At 41.0% G+C, this 26,224-nt stretch overlaps 1 protein-coding gene across 5 annotated transcripts; it reads right to left on the bottom strand.

Moving 5' to 3' along the window:
- Positions 1–1,014: 1,014 nt before the first annotated feature.
- Positions 1,015–21,799, bottom strand: UEVLD (UEV and lactate/malate dehyrogenase domains). Of its 5 annotated transcripts, none has more exons than XM_043549922.1 (12): positions 21,750–21,799; positions 20,142–20,226; positions 19,217–19,282; positions 17,318–17,481; positions 15,712–15,847; positions 14,161–14,285; positions 13,376–13,481; positions 11,929–12,099; positions 10,721–10,894; positions 5,605–5,692; positions 4,768–4,891; positions 1,015–3,656 (listed from the first exon to the last, which is right to left on the bottom strand). In XM_043549922.1, exons 2-12 carry the CDS (start codon positions 20,152–20,154, stop codon positions 3,489–3,491), a joined length of 1,335 nt encoding a protein of 444 aa, XP_043405857.1. In that variant the 5' UTR covers positions 20,155–20,226; positions 21,750–21,799; the 3' UTR covers positions 1,015–3,488. The 5 variants fall into 5 exon arrangements, with proteins under 5 accessions (XP_043405857.1, XP_037755599.1, XP_037755600.1 ...); XM_037899671.2 differs by having other exon boundaries at positions 21,577–21,783; XM_037899672.2 differs by lacking the exon at positions 21,750–21,799 and adding an exon at positions 20,576–21,140.
- Positions 21,800–26,224: the final 4,425 nt, after the last annotated feature.

Here is a 26,224-nt window from a genome sequence, read left to right as displayed (position 1 = left end):
CTGAGCCTGGAAGAAGTGGGAAGTGGCTCATGGACAGCATGTCTACACAGCAGCACCGACCACCTTAAAGTGGTTTAGCTGAACCGGTTCTGAACGTTTCCCTTGCAGGAACCTTGCCTTCAAAAGTGTTTCTACCCTTCCGCTGAAGCAGACTGGGCCTCACCCACAGGGGCAGCAACACACAGGCTGCAAGGGGAATAATGACACCAGCAAGTCCAGTTCTTCACATGCACCTCTGAGAACAAGAGGGCCCCCCAGGGTAGTACTCACAAGCCATTGCCAGCCACAGGCCACAGCCCTACTACATGACAGCAGAGTATAAACTAGGCCTTGCTATGACTAGGGTAGTCTATTTTTTGTCAGGGTCCAAATTTCTTGAACAAGAAAAGAAAAATTTATTTTTTAAAAAAGATACTTTTTAACAGACCCTAAAATCTTTGTTAATAGTTGCTGGTGGACTAGATTTGGCCTACAGTTTGCCTCTTGACTAACCCCGCTTTAAGCCACAGGGGCAAACCAGGAGAGTGGCCCCTTCTGTAAGCACATGAGTGCATAGTAAATTTTACACATAAATGAGTCCATAAGATAGAAGAGACTAATATATAGACAGCATAGGTATTGCGTTCTGCATCCTTTACTACTACCACTTCTTAACAGCGTACGGATGAAGCTTATTGCTGACAGCCGTAATGTAAGCAACAAGACATTTCTTGCATTCACTACAAAGGTAGTTACAAATGGCATTTTGTTTGATTCATGATTAATATTTTAATACAAGAGCATACTTACCATAACATAATATTAGAGTTAATGAGCATCTCCTATTATCTTGGTGCCTGATGTGTTTCTTTAGTTGAGACCCTTCAGAATGGTACCTTGGACAGCGCATGATCACTATTAAAGTCCTCCTATTGTCTACTGCAGTTTTGATTAATTTTTCCAAGAACAGCCTTCGCGTAAGTAATTCATTTAGAGGCATAACAAGAATCATTAGATCTTGAGAACCACAAGACATGAGAACCATGATTTAAAACAGAATTGAATGAAAGCACAGTATATAGATTACAACGACTCGATACTTCGTGACACCATCAACGCATAAGAACCATAAGTTAAAAACAGAATAGCAGGAAAACAGTGCAATATACAAATTACATGAATTCAGCATATCTGAACCTAGATATCAACATTAAGAGTTTTGCAGCAACACACCAGCTGTTTAGGATACTGGAAATGGCTGGCCAACTAAAATCCTCATTTTAGAGGCCCTTAATAGCAGGCCACGTCTTACAAGTACTTTGTGCATCTAAAACACTATTTTTCCCCACTGTTTCTGAACAAGAATAAGTGTCATACAACAGATGCCTTTTAGTGCCATTAGTCTAAAAGTGACTTTAGACAATTTCCTTCCTACAACAACGTAAAGTGCCATGTAATGTATTTTTAAAGCTGCAATCCCTTCTTTTTAAATAAAAATTGGAAATGTCTGAACAATGGCATTTAATATATTTAAAAATTAGATCAGATTTCTGAATTATGAGTGCTAAATACAATTTATCCTAAAAAGTGACAAATTATAAGAGGACTGCAGCTTTTAACAAAATAAGATACAACATTCAGGTACAAAGATGATCTATTCTAGCTAAGTGTAGCCCTCTTTCTGAACAATTTTAAATGCACCACACTTTAAGGAAAAGTTAGTTATTGCTCATTCATGAAGATATTAAGTTACAAAGAAAACCAGTCCAGCTAGAGACTAGTGCTCAATTATGTTTAAACAACCAGCTCAATTGTTCTATCATAATAACAACTATTTACAAACCATCACTGATTAAATCATTAAAAAAATGCTCGGGCAATATGAATGGTGGTCCCATTAAGGAAAATGTAGTTTTCCTATTTTTGGTCTCAATCCTGAGATCACTCAGAAGATCACAACTCCCAATGATGTCAATGGGCTAGATCGTGCCCCCATCTATCACAATGGAAACTGGACTTGTAAGTGATACATATCAGGCCCAAAAGGTTGTTGAGGGTACTAAGCCTCTTTAAGACTGGGCCCTTTCTGAGGTATAAGTGTAAGGCACAAGCAAGTGTATCATCACTCTAATTCATTCATATATTGTGTCTTTACCAACATAAAGCTGCACTGGTATTTTAAGAAATACATACCAGCACTTTTAAGAGTTGGGTCCACATTTTCTCCTTTACTGTATTTGGTATCATTAGTATTCAACTGAATACTAAAGTCTACTCACAAGATGAATTATACTACTTTTCTTTTAGGAGTGTAACATAATGAACAAGCAAAGATTATTTAAGAAGTCGATAAAACCACTTGTACCAACATGCATTCTTTTTTGGTTTATTTTAAACACTAGTATCCTGCTTTTTCTGTACACCCCTCACCCTTGTCAGCCAGGAGTGTCTCCCTACTCAGATTCAGTTGCCTTTCCCAGTCACTTTATTCCTTATGAACCTGATCCAAAGCCCACTGACATCAATGGGCTTTGAATCATATATTTCCATGAATTAATTATGCCTCCAAGTCTTATTTACTTCTATATTACTCAACTGTAAGATTGTCCTTTATTCCCACCTCCCCCCACATAAACACCTCACCACTGTGTACAGTATCTGTACCAATGGTGTATTTGTTGGCATACCTCTAGTGTTTAAAACAAAAAAGTTATTTCTAAAACATATAGCATAAAAGCACCTAAAGTGCTGTAAAACATACAAAACAATTAGAATAGAGAAAAATTCTAGGAAAAAAGCTCAGACAATTAAATGAACATACAACAGCATTCGTACACAATGCCCAAAAGCTCAAGCTCAAAGGTGTATCATTAAAAAAATATTTCCCATTTTTCCTAGCAGTGTTCTAGTGTCAAGTTCAATTACATGAAAACAATTAAAGTGCTTTATCGTGTTTGCTAAGCATGAGGATCATTTTAGTCAATCCTTTACTGCACTGAAAAGCTGGAGTGCAATGGTGTTCTAGTCATGCCCCCTACACTGAAGGTTACAAGGGAGGTGACATACTGCTTCTGTAGTGGCTCTACACCACCCAAGGATTCTCCCTACACTAGACACACTTCCAGATAGACTGCTAAGTCAGCTCTACAACCTATTTGTCCCAGCAGAGGGCACAACGGAAACATAGTGAATGTGAAAATCAGGCCTACATAGTGCATAGCTTAGTAACAAAGAATGCAGGCAAAGTTACATAAATTTTGACAAAACACAGTTGTAGATTATCTCTTCATTTTGACTACAAAAGCTACAGCTTTTTTAAAAAAAGAAAAAAGCTTTCCATTTTGTGATGTTCTCTGTTACATAGTTTAACTAATGGTTTGAAGGAGTGAGGCAGTTTTGAAAGGAAATGATAATTCTTCTGTTTGCAGAAACCTATATCTACCAGGGAAACATTTTCCCTTAGCAAACCCAGCATTTTCATGAGCAGATATGGCATGATTCCATTGTGTTTACAGTTTCAATTGCTGTTGAAGGTCATGAATTGATGCTGCACTGCTTTGCAGTTTCTTTGCCACCAACTTATCCTCCTTCAGTGGTTTGATAATTTCAGTCACCCCATTGGTTCCAAGAATACATGGCATACTTAAAAATACTTCACTGTTTATATTGCAACACCCCTGAAATAGACAAAAAGAATGTACATAAAAACAACTTTAATCTCCATTCCCCATGCCCACTATAAAATACAAAATTATGTACTTTAACAATTTTATATAAGCAAGGATAATTAAATCACAAGACATGCTTTGTTTAGCTGACAAGCATAGCTTAGTTTGTTATTTATAATACTGTATAGTAGATTAAAAATTCTACTTTTTTAAAAAATCTTAGTAATAGATCATCAACATTCTGCAACTAAAATTAGTTGAAATTTTATAAGTCTTGTTCAAAATAAAATTAGATTTTTGTTCGAATCTTGCATAGTGTCTGTACAATTTATGTTCATCTCAAGACACTATTAGTCACTCCCATACCTGAATAGCTATTTCACATAACAAGTGCTAAAATGTTCACATGATGAGAAGAAGAAATTAAGTTTATGTACATAATGAAACACAAACAAGCCTTTGCAATCTCAAGCACAAAATGGATCAGTCACCAACATAGGAAGTTCACAGACCTTGTCACTAAAGAAAAATGTTTCCACAGTGTGTTCTAATATAAACAACATATTGCTTTAATTAAGTCCTTTAGAATGAAGTTTAATTAAAATCTAGTCTGAGATTCTGTTTTTGTCAAATACAAGCATATCCTCTCTTCCCTAATTAGAAAATGAGAAACTAGAAAAGTTTGTCTCCTGATTTGACAAATATAGAAGTGAGAAAATCTGCATCGGATTCTTGTAAATGGAGTTGAAGATGTTTGGCCTTTGGGGAGATTTGCATTCAACATTAAGCACTTTGAACAATGACGCGTCTGCCTGTTATTTTGCCAAAACTAACTGTGTTAATAGCCTTGATCAGTGATGAGCTGGACACCAGCACTGCACATGTTGCATCTCTCAACTCCTATAATTTGAAAGTCCACTATAGTAATTGCAGTAATTGATTTTTGCTCATTTTCAGATGGATCCTAAAAGCTGGGTGCCTGTTGTAAGAATAAAGTAACTAAAATAGTGTGTCTATAGAATGGCTGGTCAAGACTAAAGTCTATATACGGCTACAATTAACATGAGTAATAGGATTAAAGGCACAATAGAAAAATATATGAAATTAATACCATATTTACCTTTGCCAGAGTTGATATGGAATGAATCTTTCTTTTATTTTTCAGTATACTTTCAATCAGATCAGCTATTGACAGCCCAACAGACCAGGACTTTTGACCTTTTCCCTTAAGAACTTCCATGGCTCTACATAACAGAGAAAAATGTGGTTTTAGAAATTTCTTCAGTTACCATGTTTTGTTTGACATACAGTATTCCATAAACACACAAAAAGTATTGCATAGCATATGAAGACCGCTGTCTACTTCTCTAAAAATTGCATTCTAAAGCAATGCTTTATTTCCCAATTCTACAAAGATCACAATTTTTTAATTTCTCCATGCAAATGGTAAAATTTTGCTAAATTAATAAAAGTTATCATGGCAGACATTTTCCTAATTTCTATGAAAAGCAATGTTAAATATATACCCTGTTCACTGCAGTGTATTCTTGATTAAGAAGTGCTTTAAGAACCTCAGAGGGAAGGTACTAAATAAGTGTCATGTATTAGGATTATGAACAGCCTAGTTTACTGCATCAAATAAATGCTGATGCAACGCATTTTAGTGTAAGTGTTGCAAACAGTTTAGAGGAGCACACACTTATTCTATTAACATTATCACTTAACTATATTTAGCTACTGGAAAAACAAAATTCAGAACTAAAAAAAAATAGTCTTTTCCTATATACTCAAGGTATACCAATGACCTGAAAGTTTCAAAGCAGACTTGCTCATAGTAGTAAAGGAAAGTCATATTATTCAGAGATTCTGAACTCTGCGGATTGGGAAAAAAACACCTCTACTATTCTGGTAACAGGTTGGTGTGAATTTAAGTTTACTATTGTAACAGTATTGTTACCTGTTTGCCAACTGCTCCTGAGAGTTATCATTCACTATTCCTTCAGTTTGATGACATGTTACTAAATTAGAACCACTCCATGCAGGCACTAAATCAAATTAAAAACAAACTTTCGTCAATGTTATAAAATATTGGAATGATAAAGTTTTAAACTGGATTTTCTGAAGTGTATACTGGTACAGGCCCTGAGGGCAGTCTGGCGTCTTTCTGAGGTTCTAAATTCTATGGCAGAACTGGCCTGGAGAAACTTGTTCAAAAAAAGGCTTCACATAAGGGTTTAACAGAATTTGTTGTTATGCATTAGTAAGTACACTATGTAGACTGTGGCTTCTATTGTCAATGTTAAGACACATATGGTAAAAGACAGGTTTCAGAGTAGCAGCCGTGTTAGTCTGTATCCGCAAAAAGAACAGGAGTACTTGTGGCACCTTAGAGACTAACACATTTATTAGAGCATAAGCTTTCATGGGCTACAGCTCACTTCATCGGATGCACAGAATGGAACGTATAGTAAGAAGATATATATATATATATACACACACATACACACACACACACACACACACACAGAGAGAACATGAAAGGGGCTCGTTCACCTGCACATCTACCAATGTGATATATGCCATCATGTGCCAGCAATGCCCCTGTGCCATGTACATTGGCCAAACCGGACAGTCTCTACGCAAAAGAATAAATGGATACAAATCTGACATCAGGAATCATAACATTCAAAAACCGGTAGGAGAACACTCCAACCTCTCTGGCCACTCAGTAACAGATTTAAAGGCGGCAATTTTGCAACAGAAAAGCTTCAAAAACAGACTCGTACGAGAAACTGCTGAGCTTGAATTAATATGCAAACTAGATACCATTAACTTGGGTATGAATAGAGACTGGGAGTGGCTGGGTCATTACACATATTGAATCTATTTCCCCATGTTAAATATCCTCACACCTTCTTGTCAACTGTCTAAATGGGCCATCTTGATTATCACTACAAAAGTTTTTTTCTCCTGCTGATAATAACTCATCTTAATTAGCCTCTTACTCCATCTTTTCACTTTCTCTGTATGTGTATCTCTCTCTCTCTATATCTTCTTACGATATGTTCCATTCTATGCATCCGATGAAGTGGGCTGTAGCCCACGAAAGCTTATGCTCAAATAAATTTGTTAGTCTCATATGGTAAAAGACTGTCTCACAAGTGTTGGTGCAAAGAGAGAAGGGATACAGGTAAAAAACTATAAGTTTTATCTTAAAATTTCTCAGCATTCCTGTTTTTTTTAAAACAGCTTCAGTAGTCTTATTTTTTCACTCCCATCTCCTTTATTAAATTTTAATACGCTTTTATAACCTTACCTACAACTTAAACTTTTGGATTTCATGTCTTTCCCCAAGCCCTTAATGCATGATGCTGCTACCAGGGTGGGTGGGTATGCGCATCCACAAGGCTGATGAATATTATTGGGATGACAGCCTTACATAGCACAGAAAATAGCTATGCAAGCTTGCTCACACTGTCCTGCCAGCATGTCTAAACCCTCTAAAGGGACTAACTTTAAGGGCAAGAGGCTAGTTCAGTCTCCATTTCCATTTAATCTCTGTTTAAACCACACACAAGGGGGACGATAAGTGTCACAAAAAAAGATCACATTTGGTATGGAAACTTATCTACGAAGAATAGGACTGAACCTACCCATTCATTTTACATATGCCCCCAGACAGCTGTCAGGTGGTAGTTTTCTGTCAACTCAAGTTGGATCTGAAGTAACCTAGAGGTGAAAGGTCCGTACTCTATTACTAATTCCCTTAAATCAACCAGTCCCCACTATCATAATTTCAAATAGGAATATTGCCAAAAGAAAAATAAATTTTTGGGTAAAACCTTTCTGTTCAGTCCAATTATTGCAGAATTTGGGTTAAATATTTTCCCCTCAGACTTTTCTGTAAAGTAACTGGAAAATACATCCTACACAGTAGCGTGCATTTGATTTAGCAAGCATGATGAAAGGTAATCCTAAACTTGAGATCTGAGTATCAGGTTCTTAGCAGACAGTTATCCAAACTAAAAAATATCATCACAAAAACTACTATATTCACTTTCAGCAGAGACCCTCAGGAATAAATGGACCATGGAGACCAAGCTATTCTCTCATCCTTAGTTGTGTCCTGTAGATCAGGATTGGCAGAGAATAGAGGGAGCCAATGTGCCTCAATGTGTAATGCATCTGATGTGGTATAATGTTTTCAGTTCTTTTGAACTCAAAGACAAATATATTATTGTTTAGCCTAACATATGGAAGGAAAGCTGGCAATGACAAGTCAGTTGAAAAGCCACCTACTACAATAAGCTATCAAGGATACTTTGAAGTGTGACAGAGACCAGATTCATGAAGACTGACAAACCTACTGTACAAATTAAATCTATGATTGATTCCTTATAAATCAGTCTTTTGTATTTCAATTGGAAGTCATGACTTAAAGGAGCCATACAATGAAAACACTGATAGAACAACTTTCACTATGAGTCAGAAAGGTATACTAGTAAAGTGTTACTGACATTTTTAAACAGACTTCTCATTAAAAATTACTCTAAAAACAGTACATTGTTTTCTATCTCCTGTCCATGAAACACCATGGCCTATCAATGTCTAACATCCAGGCAGCCTAGTTTACCCCAAAGTTTAGCTGCCATTTCCATTCTTCACATATACTCATATCTCCATTACAGAATGCTTCACAGTTTACATTTCTGATATGCCCATATTAGTTTTTTGGTTTTTTAACCTAACTGCTTTTTCAAAAATTTGATTTCATTATTTTGAGGACAACTTTTGGAAGGAGAAAGGGAGATAACCCTCCTCTGAAGAAATTACCACCTCTGCATGGCTTTCAATTTAAGAGGAAAAAAACCCTGACACTTAACAGAAAGGTAGCAGTAGCTGCATTGTGTAGGAGCAGATGCCGCACAATCGTGAATTAAAGTTTGACGTTTCTATGTGGAGTAGCAGTTTAAGCAGATGTGATAAAGAGCCTAGTTTGTTTGGTTTTTTAATTACTTTATCCTTCATACATCACTTTTTTTAAACGTAGGGAGAAGCTAAATCTCACTGTATCCAGTTCTGTAAAGAGCTCTCAACTCAATTCTACCTTCCTCTAGACCAGAGGTGGGCAAACTACAGCCCATGGGCCAGATCCAGCCCCTCAGGGCTTTGGATCCAGCCCGCAGGACTCCCCCCCACCGTGGTGCCAGGGGCCCCGCACCGCTCTCAGAAGCAGCCGGCACCACATCCTTGGGGGGGGGCGGTGGGGGCAGAGGGCTCGGTGCATTGCCCTTGTCTCCAGGCACTGCCCCCCGCAGCTCCCATTGGTTGGGAACAGGGAACTGCGGCCAATGGGAGCTTCGGGGGAGGTACCCGGAGGCGTCGCAAGCGCAGCACATGGAGCCCTGTGCCCCACCCCATCCTCCAGGGGCCGCGCAGGGATGTGGTTCCGGCTGCTTCCCGGAGCAGCGTGGCATGGGGCCAGGGCAGGCAGGCAGGGAGCCTGCCCTGGCCCCGGTGCGCACCACTGCCACCCTGGAGCCACTTTAGGTAAGCGGCGCCGAGCCAGAGCCTGAACCCCCCCTGCACCCCATCCCCCAACTCCCTGCCCTAAGCCCCCTGCCTGCACCTCGCACCCCAACTCCCTGTCCTGAGCCCCCTGCCACATCCTGCACACCTGTGCACCCCAACTCCCTGCTCTGAGCCCCCACCACACCCCTCCTGCACCCCAACTCCCTGCCCTGAGCCCTGTCGCACCCTATACCCCTCCTGCACCCCAACCCCCTGCCCTGAGCTCCCTCCCGCAGTCTGCACCCCTCCTGCACTCTGCACCCCAACCCCCTTCCCTGAGACCCCTCATATACCCCACACCCCTCCTCTGCCCCAATCCCTTGCCCTGGGCCCATTCCTGCACACCACACCCCCTCCCATACCCCACACTCCCTCCCACACCCCAACCCTGCATACAATTTCCCCACCCAGATGTGGCCCTCGGCCCAAAAACTTTGCCCACCCCTGCTTTAGACCCAAAACTCCTGGGTTCCATTCTTGTCACTGCTGTGCACTTTGGGAAATCAACTACAGCCAGTTTGCAAAGGTATTGAGCAACCACAGCTACTGTGAACATCCATATGAGTCAGGGATCAGCACCTCTGAAAACATGGTATTCTCTGAAGTACTGACAGCCCTCCACATACTTTTACCCCCATGCATTCCCTTCCCTGAAAAAGAGTCCTCCCTCTTCAATATCTTTAATGTAATTTAGTGTTATACCAAATAAACAATCAAGGCTGTACTTCTGTACATTTCTCCCCATTTGGGGACACACAGAGAGCATCTTTGTTTGCTCCCATCCTGCTCTAGAATCTTGGGGGACACCCTGTAAACCAGGGGTGGGCAAACTTTTTGGCCCGAGGGCCACATCTGGGTATGGAAATTGTATGGCGGGCCATGAAAACTCACAAAATTGGGAGTTGGGGGCAGGAGGGTGGGGCGGCTCTGGCTGGCGGTTTGGGCTCTGGGGTGGGGATGAGGGGCTGGGGATGCAGGAGGGTGCTCTGGGCTGGGACTGAGGGTGGGAGGGAGGATCAGGGCTGGGGCAGGGATTTGGGGTGCAAGGGAGAGTCAGGGATGCAGGCTCTCGGCGGCGCTTACTTTAAGCAGCTCCCAGAAGGAAGCTCTGCATGCTGCCCTGTCCGTAGGCGCTGCCCCTGCAGCTCCCATTGGCTGGGGCTGCCGGCTAATGAGAGCTGCAGGGGCAGTGTGCAGAGCCCCTTGGCTGCCCCTACACGTAGGAGCCGGAGAGGGGACATGCCACTGCTTCTGGGAGCCGCGTGTAGTGGGGCAAGCTCCGGACCCCACTCCCCAGCTAGAGCGCCAGAGCAAGGCAAGCCCCAAACCCCACTCCCTGGCGGGAGCTCGAGGGCCATATTAAAACATCTGGAGGGCCGGATACGGCCGCTGAGGCGCAGTTTGCCCCCCCGCTGTAAACACTAACACTCTCCATAGGATGTGTCTTTCCCCCCCTTTCTAGAACAGTTTAAATTCAAAGTCATAATCATGTATCAGTTTACCTTTATCTTCCCCTCGTTCGCCGATAATCCAAGCCTCTTTTCCTACAGTCTGTGCTTTCAACAAGTTTGTGATAATATATTGGAATCTCTCAGTGTCTAGATTACAACCAATTCCGATAACTCTGCTTTTAGGAAATGCACTCAGCTTCCATGATACATAAGTCATTATTTCCACTAAACATGGGACAAAAGTATGTTGAAAACATACAGAATTACTCCCAAATTCAACACAACAGCAAATTATAATTCACACTCAAGAAACAAAAGCAGGAACATTTTATAACTCAAAGTATAAGCATACAGGACACTATCAGCAGCTTACTCATTTCTAAAACAATGAGTCAGGCTTTGAAAATAATCATGTCATAGCTCAAATAAAATATTAAGAAAAGATGTCAGAAACTCAAATAATTTCTCTCACCACCACCACCCCAAAAAACTTAGCCCCCACCTTAAAGTTTAGTTCTCTTTCCATTTCACAAATGTCTCCTCCTCGTTCCGTTTTGAATAGAGCAAAAGGTAATCTTTCGAATTGCTCTAATATGTTATAGTAACATGTTTTAAGTGTGTGGGGATGGGTAGGTTCATGTCTACTTCTTCCTTCCCAACTTACTTAGAGTTCTGACACAAGATCATGGAATCATGATAGTTTTATGATCATGAATGTGTTTCCAAACAAACAAGGGGCTAAGTATTTAACATAAGGTAACATAACGGGCTATCAAACAGAAGTTTTGATCATATTGTGTTTATATATCCTTACAGCATAGGGGAAAAGAGAGAGAGATCTTGTCACTAACACATTTGCAAGGTGCTACAGTAGATGGACATACCATAAGACTACAGTAGATAGACATATCATAAGACTCTAGATAAAATGAGGACATATCATAAGACTCTAGATAAAATGAGGTTTAAACAATAGACAAAAACAAAACATATGCAAGAAGACTTTTGATATACAAAATAATATCATTTCCCCCCCTTTATCTCAACTATGCTTAAGACAACATCTTACCAACTGCCTCTCCATATAGAGAAACACACGGATATAGTGGTTTGCCCAAGTCTGAAGAGGGAGTCCATCTCAGAACTGGGATTAGAATTTAGGAGTGCTGGCTCCCTGCTCAGCAGAGTATATCAGGCAAAAGGATATTCCTTAAATAGATTAGAACAAAAAACCAGATACATGTAAAATACCAACAAACCTGGATGAGATGCGACAAGCAGCACACTATTGCGACTATAATGTGCTACTGCTGGGACAATTCCTCTGAATAGATCCACATTGCTCTGTATGACACCAAGATACGACTGAGCATTACCCAGAGAATTAACGGTGAGCACTACCACTTTTGAATTAGCAGAAGCAGAAAAATCTGATAAACATAAAAAAAAAATTTGAGGGTTTTTTTTTAAAGTCTCATTTTATCAAATTATAGATATGTCAAGATAGACTTGGCACAAAAATGTTTTAAATGACCCATACTAAAACCAGTACATATAGGTTCAATTCAACACACAACTATTTCGTTTACCTTTCCGCAAGAGCCTTTAAGTTAACAGCTTTTTTCCTACAGTAGAATTGAACTAGAAAGATATACAAGGATATTTTTATGTATCACCATCCCCGATCTATTGTGTTGAAAGTGTATACAGAGCTTTGTTTTGGAACTGCTTTGCCTATAATATGAGTGTACTTTGCCCCCTTCTACAGTACCTTTAATCCAAGGATCTCAAAGTATTTTACAACTAGTTACGCCTCATAGAACCATGCAAGGTTGACATTATTCCCATTTATAGATGGAAACCTGAGGCTTCAATTTGCCCATGATCATACAGAGCTTGATGCACAGCTTGGAAGACTACCCAGGAATCTGGACTCCCAGGCTCCTGCTCTAACAACTGGGCATTGGTAGCATATATTACATTAGCTTTTTGATATTTATTTCTTTATACCTTGCTAAGAAACTAAGAAGTAAAAACTAGCATCCTTCTCCTGACATTATTATTTGGATCTCTAAAAAAGAAGTTCTCTCCTTTTTCCAACCCCCATCTAGCTAGGTATTTATACTGGGGCCATCACTATAGAATCTGAACACTGCATCCTGATAATCCTGGATTCTTGGTGAAGATCTTTATCCTCATTTCTTTCTTTCACATAGGGGCTTCTGTTCTTTTTGTCCTTCTAGCTCAGAGTCAAGGATGCTGACACTGTATCAAAGAGTCTGTTCTGGTGGCTTGGCATGAGGTGGAACATGGACTAAAAAAGAACCAATGTATCTTACAAAATATATCTAGTAAATGAACTGAATGCAGCTAGAAGGTGCCTGATTGATAGCACAAGAGATCTAAGCCTCTAAAAACAGAGCAGATTAGAGTATTGGACAAGAGCATTACCAGCTTCCCTGGACCATGCCACCAGCATTTCACAGTCTTAATCTGCACACACCACTTCAGGAGGTGAGAAACTATCTGAAGATAATGGGTGTTTAAAGACCCAGAATGAATTTAAATTAATGACCAGAGATGAAAGATTCTATCACTCCCTAGGGTGATCTAGTTCCCATAAAGTAAATAAATATATAAGTATACAGCAAAATAAAAATACAGAACATACAGTAATATGTTCCACTACAATATAAAAATGAGTACCTTTGCTGATCTCTACATTTGGCAGAGCAAAGATATCCAGGTCCATTGTTCCTCCTTTTGTTGCTCCTTCTGAGAGGTCTAAGAGAACCACCTGGTCTGCAGCACCCTGTACAAATAAATATATTTCAGCTCTGCAACAGAATAAAATGCAGTTTATTCTGATAAAAAGATGCTTCTGAGATTTGATCTCACTTTAAAAAGAATTTTAATTGTATCACAAAACCCCCCCAAAACAGCCCACACCCAAATCACCAATGATTGTGTAATGTTAAATGGAAAACTGGACATCTGTGTTGGTAGTTCCATTACCAAATAGTATATTAAACCACATACACAAAACCCACCTTAGGAGGGTTACACTCAGACACTCAAAGTTAAGGCCAAAACTCTGACTCTTGTGCTCAAATACTGAGCACATACAGAAATACCACACACTGTGAGAACTCCACAATATCTAGGGCACAACCTTGACAATATCCCTTAACTACAAATTTATATAGTTTGAAGAATCTGTGCTCAACAGTAAGATGTTTTATAACAAACAGCTGACTGTCGGACCCCATAAAGGATGATTAAATTTGAAATGTGTACATGTTATCTTTTTAGTTTAATATATTTAAATAGGAAAAAGGTAAACTAAAGAAGCAACATCACAAATTATTAAAAGCACTTAAAATGAAGTCATTGTTTTTGTATTTTAAATACACTAAGAACTAGGTTGGAGATCATTATAGGAACAGCACTAGACAATATTAATAGCTATTCTATTAAAAATGAGTAAGTACCTTTGCTGCAATTGCTAGTACACAAGCAATGCCAAGATCTCCTGCTCCAATCACAGTAACTTTGTTAAAGCCTCCATCTTTTTTCTGTCCACCCACCCTCGTCTTTGAATTCATGTCAGTTTCACCTAAAATTTAAAAAAACCAATCAATCACAGCTGGTGGTTTTATAAGACAGTGTAAACACATGTACTGAATGTGAAAGATAATGCCTGGGTCCGACCAATCAAATTACTTTGTTTTTTCCAATATGCTGATCACACTATGGAAACTAATTTTTCAAGGCTTCCATTGAGTAAGACATTTTTTCCACAGAATTATATTCTTACAATTTACATTTAAATTAAGTTTATCAGCAAGGAAAAAAATTCAAATAGACGCCTTTTCTATTAACCACGCTCCCCCAGCTCTGTACTCAGCTCTGCCACTGAAATGCAGTGTGACCCTGGGCAACGCATTTAATTTCTGTACACCTTCCATTTCCCCTGCTACTCTTTGTCCATCTTGTTTGTTTAGATTAAGATATTTGGGACAAAAACTCTGAACTGCTTTGTACACTGTCTGGCCTTGAATTCATGGAGTAGTAATGTGGACTACAGTGGAGGGTGATTTCTAAAGCACACTAAAGTGTTGCACATTAATTGGTCCACGTAGACCTCTGGTGGTGTGTACTAGGATTCCCTAGTACTATGTTTGCACTGTTTGAAACAGTACTAACATTAAAGCTCACTAAGCAGTATTTAGTGAACACCAGCAGGGGTCTATATGAACCAATTAATGTGCAACACTTTAGTGTGCTTTAGAAATCACACCGCACTGCTGCTCCATATAGGTAAGCCCTCTAGTACAGGGGTGGACAACCTGCGGCTCCTTGTATAGGCACTGACTCCGGGGTTGGAGCTACAAGTGCCAACTTTCCAATGTGCCAGGGGGTGCTCACTGCTCAACCCCTGGCTCTGCCACAAGCCCTGCTCCCACTCCACCCCTTCCCGCCCCCTCCCCTAAGCCTTCCATGCCCTCGCTCCTCCCCCCCACCCCTGAGCACACAGATGATCAGCAGATGTGGGAAAGGGTGGAGAGGCATTGATCGGCAGCCGGTGGGCGGGAGGCGCTGGGTGGAGAGCTGGTTGGGGGGCTGCTGACGTATTACTGTGGCTCTTTGGCAACGTACAGTGGTAAATTCTGGCTCCTTCTCAGGCTCAGGTTGGCCACCCCTGCTCTAGTACAATCTTGGTTGGCAACTGTAGGCATTACCACAATACAAATAATAGTAATCCCTTTAATACTACTATATGCACCAATGTATACTACTGCAGAAAGTGTTTTTAAAATATTGAAAGACGGTTTTAAATTGCATTATCCATAAGAGAACATGTAAATCAGCTATGCCGTCAGAAAGTAATTTAAGGTAAAGGAAAAATAATGAGCTTTAGGAAAATGTAACTACTACAAGTTTAAGTAATATTTATTGTCCACCTTGAAAAGATAAAATAAAAATAACTAAAAGCATAGATAAAACTGATATTGATTCAGATCTCCTGAAAAATTACACACCTGTAGTTATCTTTGCAATATAGGATAGCAGTTCTAACTGCTTGGCTTCATCGGAAGATGATACTGAATACAGAGGTAGCTCTTCCTCAAACTTTTCAATCATTTCTTTGATTAATCCAATGATAATTGACTTTGGCTGGAACACATACATATAGGAGAAGACTTACAATCTTTACTAGCTATCATGATAAAACAGCATGCCCTTAAATTGCAGTAATTTATCACAAGGTGTCAAGAGTCACTGTATAAATTTAGCCAAACTATAAATATCAACCTTACACACCCAAACCAACTTTTAAGATAGAGGAAAAGTAGCACTGCCCATGAGTATATTTCTATTTTATTTTTAATACCTTATTAATACAAATATAAATGTGTGACTATGGGAGTATGGATTAGAAAAGTGGAGAATATAGAGACTGAATTAAAGATACCAAACACCAACTCAATTGGTTGTTTGAAGCATTATTGGACATAAGAAAGCCTCTGATAAAGTAGCATATATTACTAAATACAGGCTAAGGCTATATCTACACGGAGCACTTTATCGGTATAGGCATAACCTTACTGCCAAAGCACTCCCAGTGTGGACACAGTAAACCAGCAAAGCCTTTGTACCAGTATAGTAAAACTAACCCCCACAAGCAAAACAAGCTATACCATTAAAGAGTTTTGTCAGTGTAATTGTGCCTACAGTAGGGACTTCTGCTGGCACAGCTCTGTCGGTCACAAATCATGGATCTTCACACCCATACCAGCAGAAGCCTGTAGAAAAAACATAGCCTACTTTGCAGCAAGAAGAAAAACAAAACTCATTAGAGAAGCTTCAGGCCAGCTGCATCAGAGCCCGATCTTGCGGTCTTTATTTGGACAAAGCTCTCATTGAGGTCAATGGACCTTTTAGCTAAGTAAGGACTGGGCATGAATCAGTAATTACCAGGTACAGATTCCCAAAGAAATTTCCTCATTAAGTAGGAAAATGACACCCCTCACCCCCACTCTTCCCCCTCCAAAAACCCTCAACAGCTTTGTTTTATTTATCTTAAAAAGCTAGCTGAAAAAACAAAACAGATTTCATTAAATTATTTTTTATGGCTTGACAGCCACATGTTTAAAGTAACCTATGTACTGCATTTCATAAAAGAAATCCACTTGGCAACTAAAGTTGCTTTTGGACCTTCTATACAAGTCATCCCCAGAAAAACAATCAATTTCGATTTTGCAATAATATCTATACCAGACATAAGGCTATTATATCAGTTACTATAATTTTACTGAAAAACTGCACTTGCTAAATATAACCTCAGCTTACCCAGTTACTGGACATTGTTCACAACACTAAAAGAAAATGTGTCAAACATCTCTATTTGGTTTATCCTTCTCTCTAACAGAAACAAGTTTAATCCCCTTTTTTCCTCAATTTAAAAGTAGGAAAATTTTCTACTGCTACTGAAGGCTACTGCTTAAAGGGAAACAATCTTCTGCTTCTGTCTGCATAGTCACTGACTGTACATTTTAAGATTAACAAATGTAGGAGAAGAGAAAAAAATGAGTGTTAATTTGTATGTAATATAACGTATTCTTCCTGGAATTTATTTTTCCTTACATGGCTCCAGTTTTGTAAATAGGGCAAGTATATCCTGCCACGTGCATCTACGTGTTTTCCCACAGAGATTTCCATGTTTATAGTTGGTTTCAGCAAGCAAATGGGAGGAGCAAAAGGATGAGAATCCAAAATCCACAAACAAATTGGTATGTTATAGGAATTACCTGTTAGACACAAAACAAAAAGAGTTATGACCTCCGCATTTTGAAGGTATACTGAAATCATGATTGTGTGTTCGGTTTTCCTTAAAATATAGCACTTTATTTACTTTGATTATTTATGCTATTGATTTATACTATCCCTACCAAACCTGGTATATTAAGTATCATTGATTGAAATCCTGTCAAATATAAAGCACTTCTTTTACAGAGCTCTACCAGCAAATGAGTCTGACTTTCAGAACAAAGGAACTTCTTAGAGCAATCTATTTACTTTTATAGGGTTTATATAACCTTGGAAACAGAGAGCTAATGGAGAGGAGACTCTATTAAGTGCTTTATATTTAGACTTCAAAGACTGCAAGTTGAAGGAAGAGTCCTAATTATCTGAGGACACTGCATATCCAAGCACAGGGCATGAAGACTTTACCCAACACCCACCAGCCTGAGGACTAAGGGCTTATCTACACAGTCTTTCACCTAGTTAACTAAATCAGTTCTCTAATATGTAGTTAGTTATTTCAGGGCAAGTGTATGTGAGGGCACTCTTATTTTGGAATAGAAGTGGCTACTGTTGATTTAGGTAAACTGAGCGCTTGTCTACATGGTTAGTGTGTGGCAAGCTAAGGTATGAAACTGGGAGTATGTCAACTTTTAGGGCATCTACACTGCCCCGCAGTTTGGACTACAAAGGTTGTAACTCCTCTATGTAGATGTTCCAGGCACAAACTAAAAGGTTCCTGGTTCACATTAATGTAATCCTGTTTGAAGGTGGCCACGAGACCATCCCCACTACTAAAGCCAATCTGCGCAATTTAACCCCAGAAATTTAAATGAAAAAACATTGGTGTACAGAATTTAACTGTCAATCAACTTTACTTAAAAGTATTTTTAGAAGTGAGCTCACACTCCAATCCTTTGGCTGATCATAAGGAGAAGAGCACTCTTACTTTCCATTTTCTCCCCTCTCGGCCTCCTGGCTACTGCAAGAGTGAGGAGAGATCTCCGCTAAGCTATTCTTTCCTCAGCCTTTGTGCAAGTTGTTCCCTCCAACCCAGACAATGGTTCTAGTGCCAGCCACTGCTTTTCCTCATAGTTTCTTCCTTCCCCCAAGACTCTGAACCAGAGGTAGTCTATTTTTTGTCAAGGTCCAAATTTCTTGGTCAAAGTATAGTCCAGACTGCAGAGAAAATTAAAAAAATATAATGATGATGATAATAAGTAAATAAAAAGATTTTGGGGTCTGTTCAAAAGAGTCTGGCGGTCCATTTTTGACCCAGGGTCTGCCAGTTGACTACCCCTGCTTTGGTGATTAGTGATTGCTGCAGCAAGCTGCAGAGGCACTGGAGCTGTCTATCTGCAGATTTAGGAAGATAGCACTGGATCATTTTACACTATGTTCATATATGGAAATTATCTTTAAAAAAACAAAACAAAACAAAAATTATAGCTTTGACCCCAGACACTGATGACCAAAGCAAGTGGATTTTTCAAGCCCAGTCCAAGTTATCCAGAAAGAGATCTTAATCCAACTCTTATGTGGCACATGGAGACTCTCCAGGTCACCCATCTTAGAAAAGGAAACAATGATATCTCTGCCTTCTTGGCAGTACTAAATTAGAAGCCTTTTCCAAGACTCTATGTGACTAATCAGGAAGATATACTGTTAAATGTACACAATGTCTTACCATTGTATTTGACTTTGGTATAGAAAATACAGTCTATCAGTTGTTAACCTTACCCTGATATTTCACTGGAATAGTGCCACTGAAATTCAAGAGGTCTTTAAGGGATCCGTCTTTGAAAGCTGAAATTGAGAACAAGTTTTTTCTTTTTTAGTGGTTAGAGGATTTTTTTTTTAAATACAAAATTCTAAGTATTACCCATACTGCTTCATTCCACATTTAAATAACTACTGATTTCAACATCTCAGATGTATGCTGAAAATGAACATTTACCAGTGAAATGTGACTGCAAAGATTATTTCCTTGTACTTAGATACTACACCTAGTAATTAAACACACACAGGTGACCTTCCCCCCCTCCCTTTCTTTTTTTAAAACAGAATGTTACTTTATTTATTCCTTTGGTATCACTCTTTATTGGAAGCTTAATGACAGTTGCACAACTAAGGAAACTTTATGTGCATCTTGTTGACCTTCTCCATTGTGGTCTCAAGTTACAGTGCTTTATCAGCTTGCATATCCCTCCAAAAAGGGGCCTCTGCTCTTCTTCCTTCTCTGTAAGGCTTGTGTCAATAGGACTTTTCTTCTTGCTGGGGGTGGGGGGATTCAGGAATTTACTTTTAACAATGTAAATCCATCAAATTATGTTTAAATTTGCTTAAGTGAACTGGAACAATAAGATGGAATCCATGAAATTACCAATTTGTATAATCACTGATGTGTTACAATTTATATATTTTTTTAAAAAAATATACTGATTAGTTTGTTGAAGGTAACTTACAACAAGTACTGTAGGAAATGAACTCCTGAAAAAAAAAAATCACATGATATCACATGATACAAAGTGAGGAAGACAAACTGAAAATGACAGTAATTTAGATATATTTCATTGTAGATAGAGAACCTATGAAAAGTCAGAGTTCCAAACAATCATTAACTGTCGAAAAAAAACCAATCAAAGTAACTAGATCAGATTCTTACTGTATGTGTCCATGGAGAATCTGAAGTTTGGATAGATCTTAACAACATTTTTCAGTTCTTCTATGGTCAGGTCCCGGAATTTATACTGTATACAAAACAAAAAAGAATGTTTCAACTTGAAAGGACTACTTCTTTGGTTGCACAGGATAGGTAGGGAAGAATAAGAGAAGAGAAGGCAGAAGGAGGCAGCTAATAATTACCTATAACTAACAGTTTTGCCATTAAATTAATTCTTAAACAGATTGCTCCATGGCAAGCATAATCTTATGAGCATACTAACATCTGCAATTATATATTTATACAATATATTTGAAAAAGTTGAAGCCAAATAATTACGTTGTTTGCTAACAGCAAAGTCTATAATGGTTTTCACATTTTAAAGGGTTTTCATAACCAGTTTCTCACAAACATATTAAAGTATCTGAAAAATTCACCTTTTGGATTGAAATTTTATGTGCTTAGTCTCTGTCCATAAGTGAATTATTTTGGAGAGGTGGAGCAAAATCCATATAGTGGTTGTGTTGGGTGAGGGTAGAGGAAAAACCCAAACATTTCTTAAAAAAAAAAAAAGCTAGCCACATTTTAAGGTAGACTTACAGCAGGAACTGCTGAAGTTTGAAATGTGGTATGAATATAATTATCGGTGAGGGTTAATGCCTTTGCAAAACCAGACTTCAGCTACTTCCTTTGGACCACACCCTCTCCATAGGCTGCCTTATAGATTCTTTATCCTCCCCAACAATTTTGCGGATCTGAGACTGTTCACACTTCCAGGATTTAGATATGGTGCTTCAGATCATGTGAAATTTGAACTGACACCCCAACACAGGCACCTAAGCGACAAGCATCATACAACAGCAGCCCCACTTTGGTTCAATGAACTAGCAGCTACATTGGGAAAATAAGCAGAAAATAGTACACTTGGGCATCTGAGTGGGGGGTCACATATGGACGGGGGAGCTGGGTGGAGGGTGCACTTATGTAGGGGTGAGCAGGGGTGCAGTTGCACTAGCTCAGTGGTTCTCAAACTTTTGTACTGGTGATCCCTTTCACATAGCAAGCCTCTGCGTGTGACCCCCGCCTTGTAAATTAAAAACACATTTTTATATATTTAACACCATTACAAATGCTGGAAGCAAAGCAGGGTTTGGGGTGGAGGCTGACAGCTCGCGCCCCCCATGGAATAACCTCACGACCCCCTGAGGGGTCCCGACCCCCAGTCTGAGAACCCCTGCACTAGGGGGACTGGGAGATGGATGCACGGGGGGAGGAGGGGAGCCGGCGGTGCGCGTGCACTCGGCGGGGGGGTGAGCCGGGGTTCCCTGCCCACTGATGCCCGCTCCCTCCCAGGCCTTTACCCCTTCGCCTCCCACGCGCCCCCACCCAGCCCGACGGGGGGGGGGGGGAGGCGGGAGCCCGGCGCGCGCGCGCGCACCTTAACCAGCTGCGTCCTCAACGTCTCCTCGGAGAACTCCATCGCGGCGGGGGCACCTCCCCGCGCTTCCTGCGGCGGCTGCGCGCGGCCTGGACAGCAACCGCCGGGAACCAACGCCCCCTCCTTCTACCCCCCCTGGGAGGCGCGCGCGCGCCGCGGCGCCGGCTGCTCACCTCATGTCTCCGGGCGGGAGCGACCAGCTGTTTCCGGGCCCGCGGTCCCGCCCCTGCCCGGGCCGGCCCCTGCCAGGCTACCGCGGCCCTTGCTACGCAGGCGGAGCCAGGCCCACCCGAACCCCCCGTGCCAGGCCACCCCGCCTGGTGGACTCTGCCATGCTCGGGCTGGACACGTGCTGCCCAGGCCGCATGCTGAGGGCCCGGCGCTGCCTGCTCTCCGGGTTCCCTCGCTGCTGCTCAGTGGGTTGAACTCTGCCCACGCTAGGCTCCTGGACACGCAGCTTAACCGTACCACGAGAACGGTACCTGGCCCCCTGAAGCCAGCCTAATAGTCCTCCACCTGAGGGCTGGTGTCAGCCTGCAGCCAACAGACTGATCACCAAAGGACAGCTAGTGCCGCCTTTGCCAGTGTTCAGGGATAGATAGCAGGGGTGGGCAAACTACGGCCAATATCACGGGCCCGCCAGCTGTTTTAATCCGGCCCTCGAGCTCCCTGTGCGGTGTGGGGCTTGCCTCGCTCTGGTGCTCCAGCCAGGGAGCAGGGTCAGGGACCACTCCACGCAGCTCCCAGAAGCAGCAGCGTGGACCCCCTACAGCTCCTATGCTGTAGGGACAGCCAGGGGCCTCTGCTCTGCATGCTGCCTCAGCAGCTCCCATTGGCTGGGAACCAAAGCCAATGGAAGCTGCAGGGGCGGTGCCTGCGGATGGGGCAGTGTGCAGAGCCGCTGGGCTGCACCTCACATAGGAGCCGGAGAAAGGGTAAGCGCTGCCCAGAGCCTTCAACCCCTTGCCCCAGCCCTGATCCCCCTCCCGCTCTCTGAACCCAGCCCAGAACGCTCTCCTGCACCCCAAGCCCCTCAGCCCCACTCCATGCACCCTGAACTCATTTCTGGCCCCAGCCTCGCACCCTTAACCAGAGCCCTCACCCCCTCCTGCACCAATTCTGTAAGCATTCATGGCCCACCATACAATTTCTATTCCCAGATGTGGCCATCGGGCCAAAAAGTTTGCCCACCCGTGATATATAGGATGCACACCCTGCAAGCCGCCAACTGCATAGCAGAAATCCTGTCTGGATAGTGGTGAACACTCCCTACCCAGTTAATCCCATTAGCTCACTGTAAAGACAGGAGAGAGTCTCTGCCATTATCAAGAACTCCCACATAATCATCAGGCTGGAGGAATGGCTAGATGCCTTTAGGCTCCCTCATCATCTTGGGAGCCAGCTTAATAGATTCAGGTGTGGTGTGGTTTCCTGCACCAAAACTGACCATGCCTGGGGCATCCAGGACAGGGCAGGCCACTGTGCATCTGTGGAGGATTCTGCACACAAGCTGGATGGTTGTTCCCTTTGTGTTGGGCTCCTCAAAGATCTTTCCCAAGCTGAATGCTGACTCAGAGACTACTGACTGGCTCAAGACCATTTAGCTGTGTTTAAAAAAACAAAAAAACAACCTTGCCTTGCTTGTCTTGCTCACATGCGATTAATTTTTTTGTTACTTTGGCTGGTGAGAAACAGATAACCAAGCAAGTACTATTTATCTATCAAAGAAGATACAAGTATTGTGGGTTTGAGCATTCCAGTTTGATTTTTAAATGTATGCTTAGGCCCCATGCTCTTGAGAAGTATCCAGTGCAGCCTCAGTGTTACCAAGTTTGTGCACTCCTCAGATAACCACTGGAGAAGGGGTCATTCTGGAAGTCGTAGGGCTCACCATGTGAAATTTATTAAAGGGGAACAACGAAGGGCAGCTCTCAGGGGTTGTTAACTTTCTGCTCCAGGGAATAATCCAGAATATACACTCTGCACTCATACCTCTCTTTCATCAGCACTGCAGCCAGGAGTCTGATTATGGGGACAAAGTACATTCCCTCTCTCCAATAATATCATGATTCTGTAGGGTATAAAATAGGAATATTGCAAACCTTACAGAAGTTACTAAATGAAACTGGTGTGGGGTATGTGGAATTCACTAGGTAGAAGTCCTGACTGCAGCAGTAGATGCACCCCAGCCCTGGAATCTCTCTGCTGCTTATGAAATTTGTATCCAGAGACCTTGCAGATTTTATAAACGTCACTAAAGAATCTGTGGAATAATCAGAGGTTCAAATATTCATAGTGAAATTCTCCAGATTAACATCCAACTTTCCTATTCCATCCTCCCGCCAAAGTATTCAAGGCTGTAATAGTCACTGAGGCCAAATGAATAAAACTGTATTTGGAGTTTTTAGACCAAGCTGTATTTCATGTTAAAAAGAGAAGACTTTTCATAGACTTCAGACTTGCATATCTCAAAAATGTCTTGACCCAATTAACATCAAACTGTCCAGAAAGTATTATCCTCTATCTAGAGCCCACATGATCGACATTTCAGATTAAAAGGGGTTTGGGTTATTTGGTTTTTGTAGAATTTATAGGGGGATCTCAGAGTTGTAACTACAATGGAACACAAACATCCCCAAAACAAACAAACAAAACCAAACACTACCAGAAAATACACTGCTGCATACACATCTCCCCCTGGGGACAGGGAAAGAGAACAAACAATTAACGATAGATGCTAGTCATGTCCCTTAATGCAATATTGGAAGATACTCAGATATGATGCTACCAAGAATGTGGAATAAGAACCTATCCGGAATAGAATAATGATTGTGGTATTAAAGCACTCAAAAGAGCAACAGTCTCAAATCTTTTCCCAGTGCTTGTTTTCCCCTATAATAATATTAACTGTAGAGATGCTAACATGGATCCATAATATCATCCTAATCCATCTATTCCTCCCTGTCACCACTGTTAAATGAATCCAAAGGCCGGTCAAGTCTTGCATTGACTATTGCTACTTTGTCCTTTCTGGTGCCGGAGCGTATCCTAAATTCTATTCCTAACCTCATCATCTTCACCATCTGCTTCAACCATGTTACTTTTTCCTTGTATCTCTTCACTATTATTCTTCTCTTACTGCTTTAAATTCAAGTCCCTTACATTCAAGACCCTGCAAAAATGCAGGCCATTTTACCAGACATAGCTACTAATTTTTTCCTCCTCTCCTTTATGCTTATCGTTCCATTCATCTCTTTCTCAAGCCACACCTCCCATGTTCTATGCTTTGAACAGGCTCCCACTTCCTTATTTGCTAAGCAACCTGTCATTTCTCGTTCATATCTTTACATAAAACCTACTTTCTTCTTCCAGGAACCCTTTCTAGTGGTAAAGTGTTTTGTTCTGCCTGTGTTAGAGTAAGCTTTTGGAGGAAAGGACAGTGATATTGTCTTTAGAGCACTGTATAACAGCCCTACGTAAGTTACAATAATGCCCTTTTGGCATCCCTACTACCATCAGTAGAAAACATATCATTCCTAGCAGGTGCAGAATCTGCATCTCTCACAATGAGTAAGCACAGGCATTTGTTAGAAGGGTCAAATGCTTTAGGGACTAGTCAGAGATTAGTAGAAGAGGAATATATCTTAAAATAACTTGAGGGAGTTCTTGATATGAATAGCCTAGGGCAGAATCAAATAATTTAGATGTCTCAGGACGCAATCAGGATGAAGATCTCTCTCTCTTTTTGGATTTTTTTTTTCAAAATGTTTCTTCTGGTGCCTTCCTGTTTAGTGATAAAACTAATTTCTGGATCAGAGTTGCTGTACCCCTGCACCTGAAACTGAACTCTACTTCCTTCTTATTGCTGTCTGAGCTGTTACCAAGAGTGCTACTTATCAGACTGTTTTATCTCTAAGTAATGCTCTTTTTAATGCTGACAGAAGCCATTTCATAGAATCATAAAAACATAGATGGATTGAATGTATTGGATCTTTTAGTTCATCTCCCTGCCAATGCATTTTGCCAACTGGACAGAAGTTCAAGGTCCAGTGTGTTTGCAACCAAAATAAATCCAGTTATCAGGAATTTGAAGGAAAGTAAATATAAACATCTCTGAATAGGTATTTCCCACCTCCCCATTTATTTTCTACAGTTGCCACTTTTCTGTGTTGTAGACTATCTTGGAGGCAGGACTATAGGCCTGATTCAATGGAAGGACTCTCACTGACTTTAAGTTCCTAGTGAAACTCTCCCTAATAGTCTGCATAATAGACTCCTTGCAATTTCCAGCAAAGAATATGTTGCATAGGAAGCACTTTGTATACATAACCCAGATACCATAGATAGGTGTTAGGGGGCCCACAGATCATGTAAGCTACACAGAACCCATGTTTGGACACCTGCTGGCTGATAACAGATGCATCCAAGAATAGCAAATGCTTACTTCTAAGCATACACTGCTGTTTCCTATGCTGAAAATCAAAGAGCAAACTTGAGGAAGATCATCAGTCCTCAGGATGAAAGAATGTTCTACCCCAAAAGACAGGCCCTGACAAAATTAATACTTCTTTTGCTGCTCTTCTGCTTTCCAGTCCTTAGACATGCTGCTAGACCAGGGGTCTCAAACACGCAGCCCGCCATAGACACC

Source organism: Chelonia mydas, chromosome 6, assembly GCF_015237465.2.
Source record: "Chelonia mydas isolate rCheMyd1 chromosome 6, rCheMyd1.pri.v2, whole genome shotgun sequence".
Taxonomy (NCBI): Eukaryota; Metazoa; Chordata; order Testudines; family Cheloniidae; genus Chelonia; species Chelonia mydas.
Note: the sequence above shows the minus strand (reverse complement) of the source record. Positions and strands in the feature narration are given on the sequence as shown.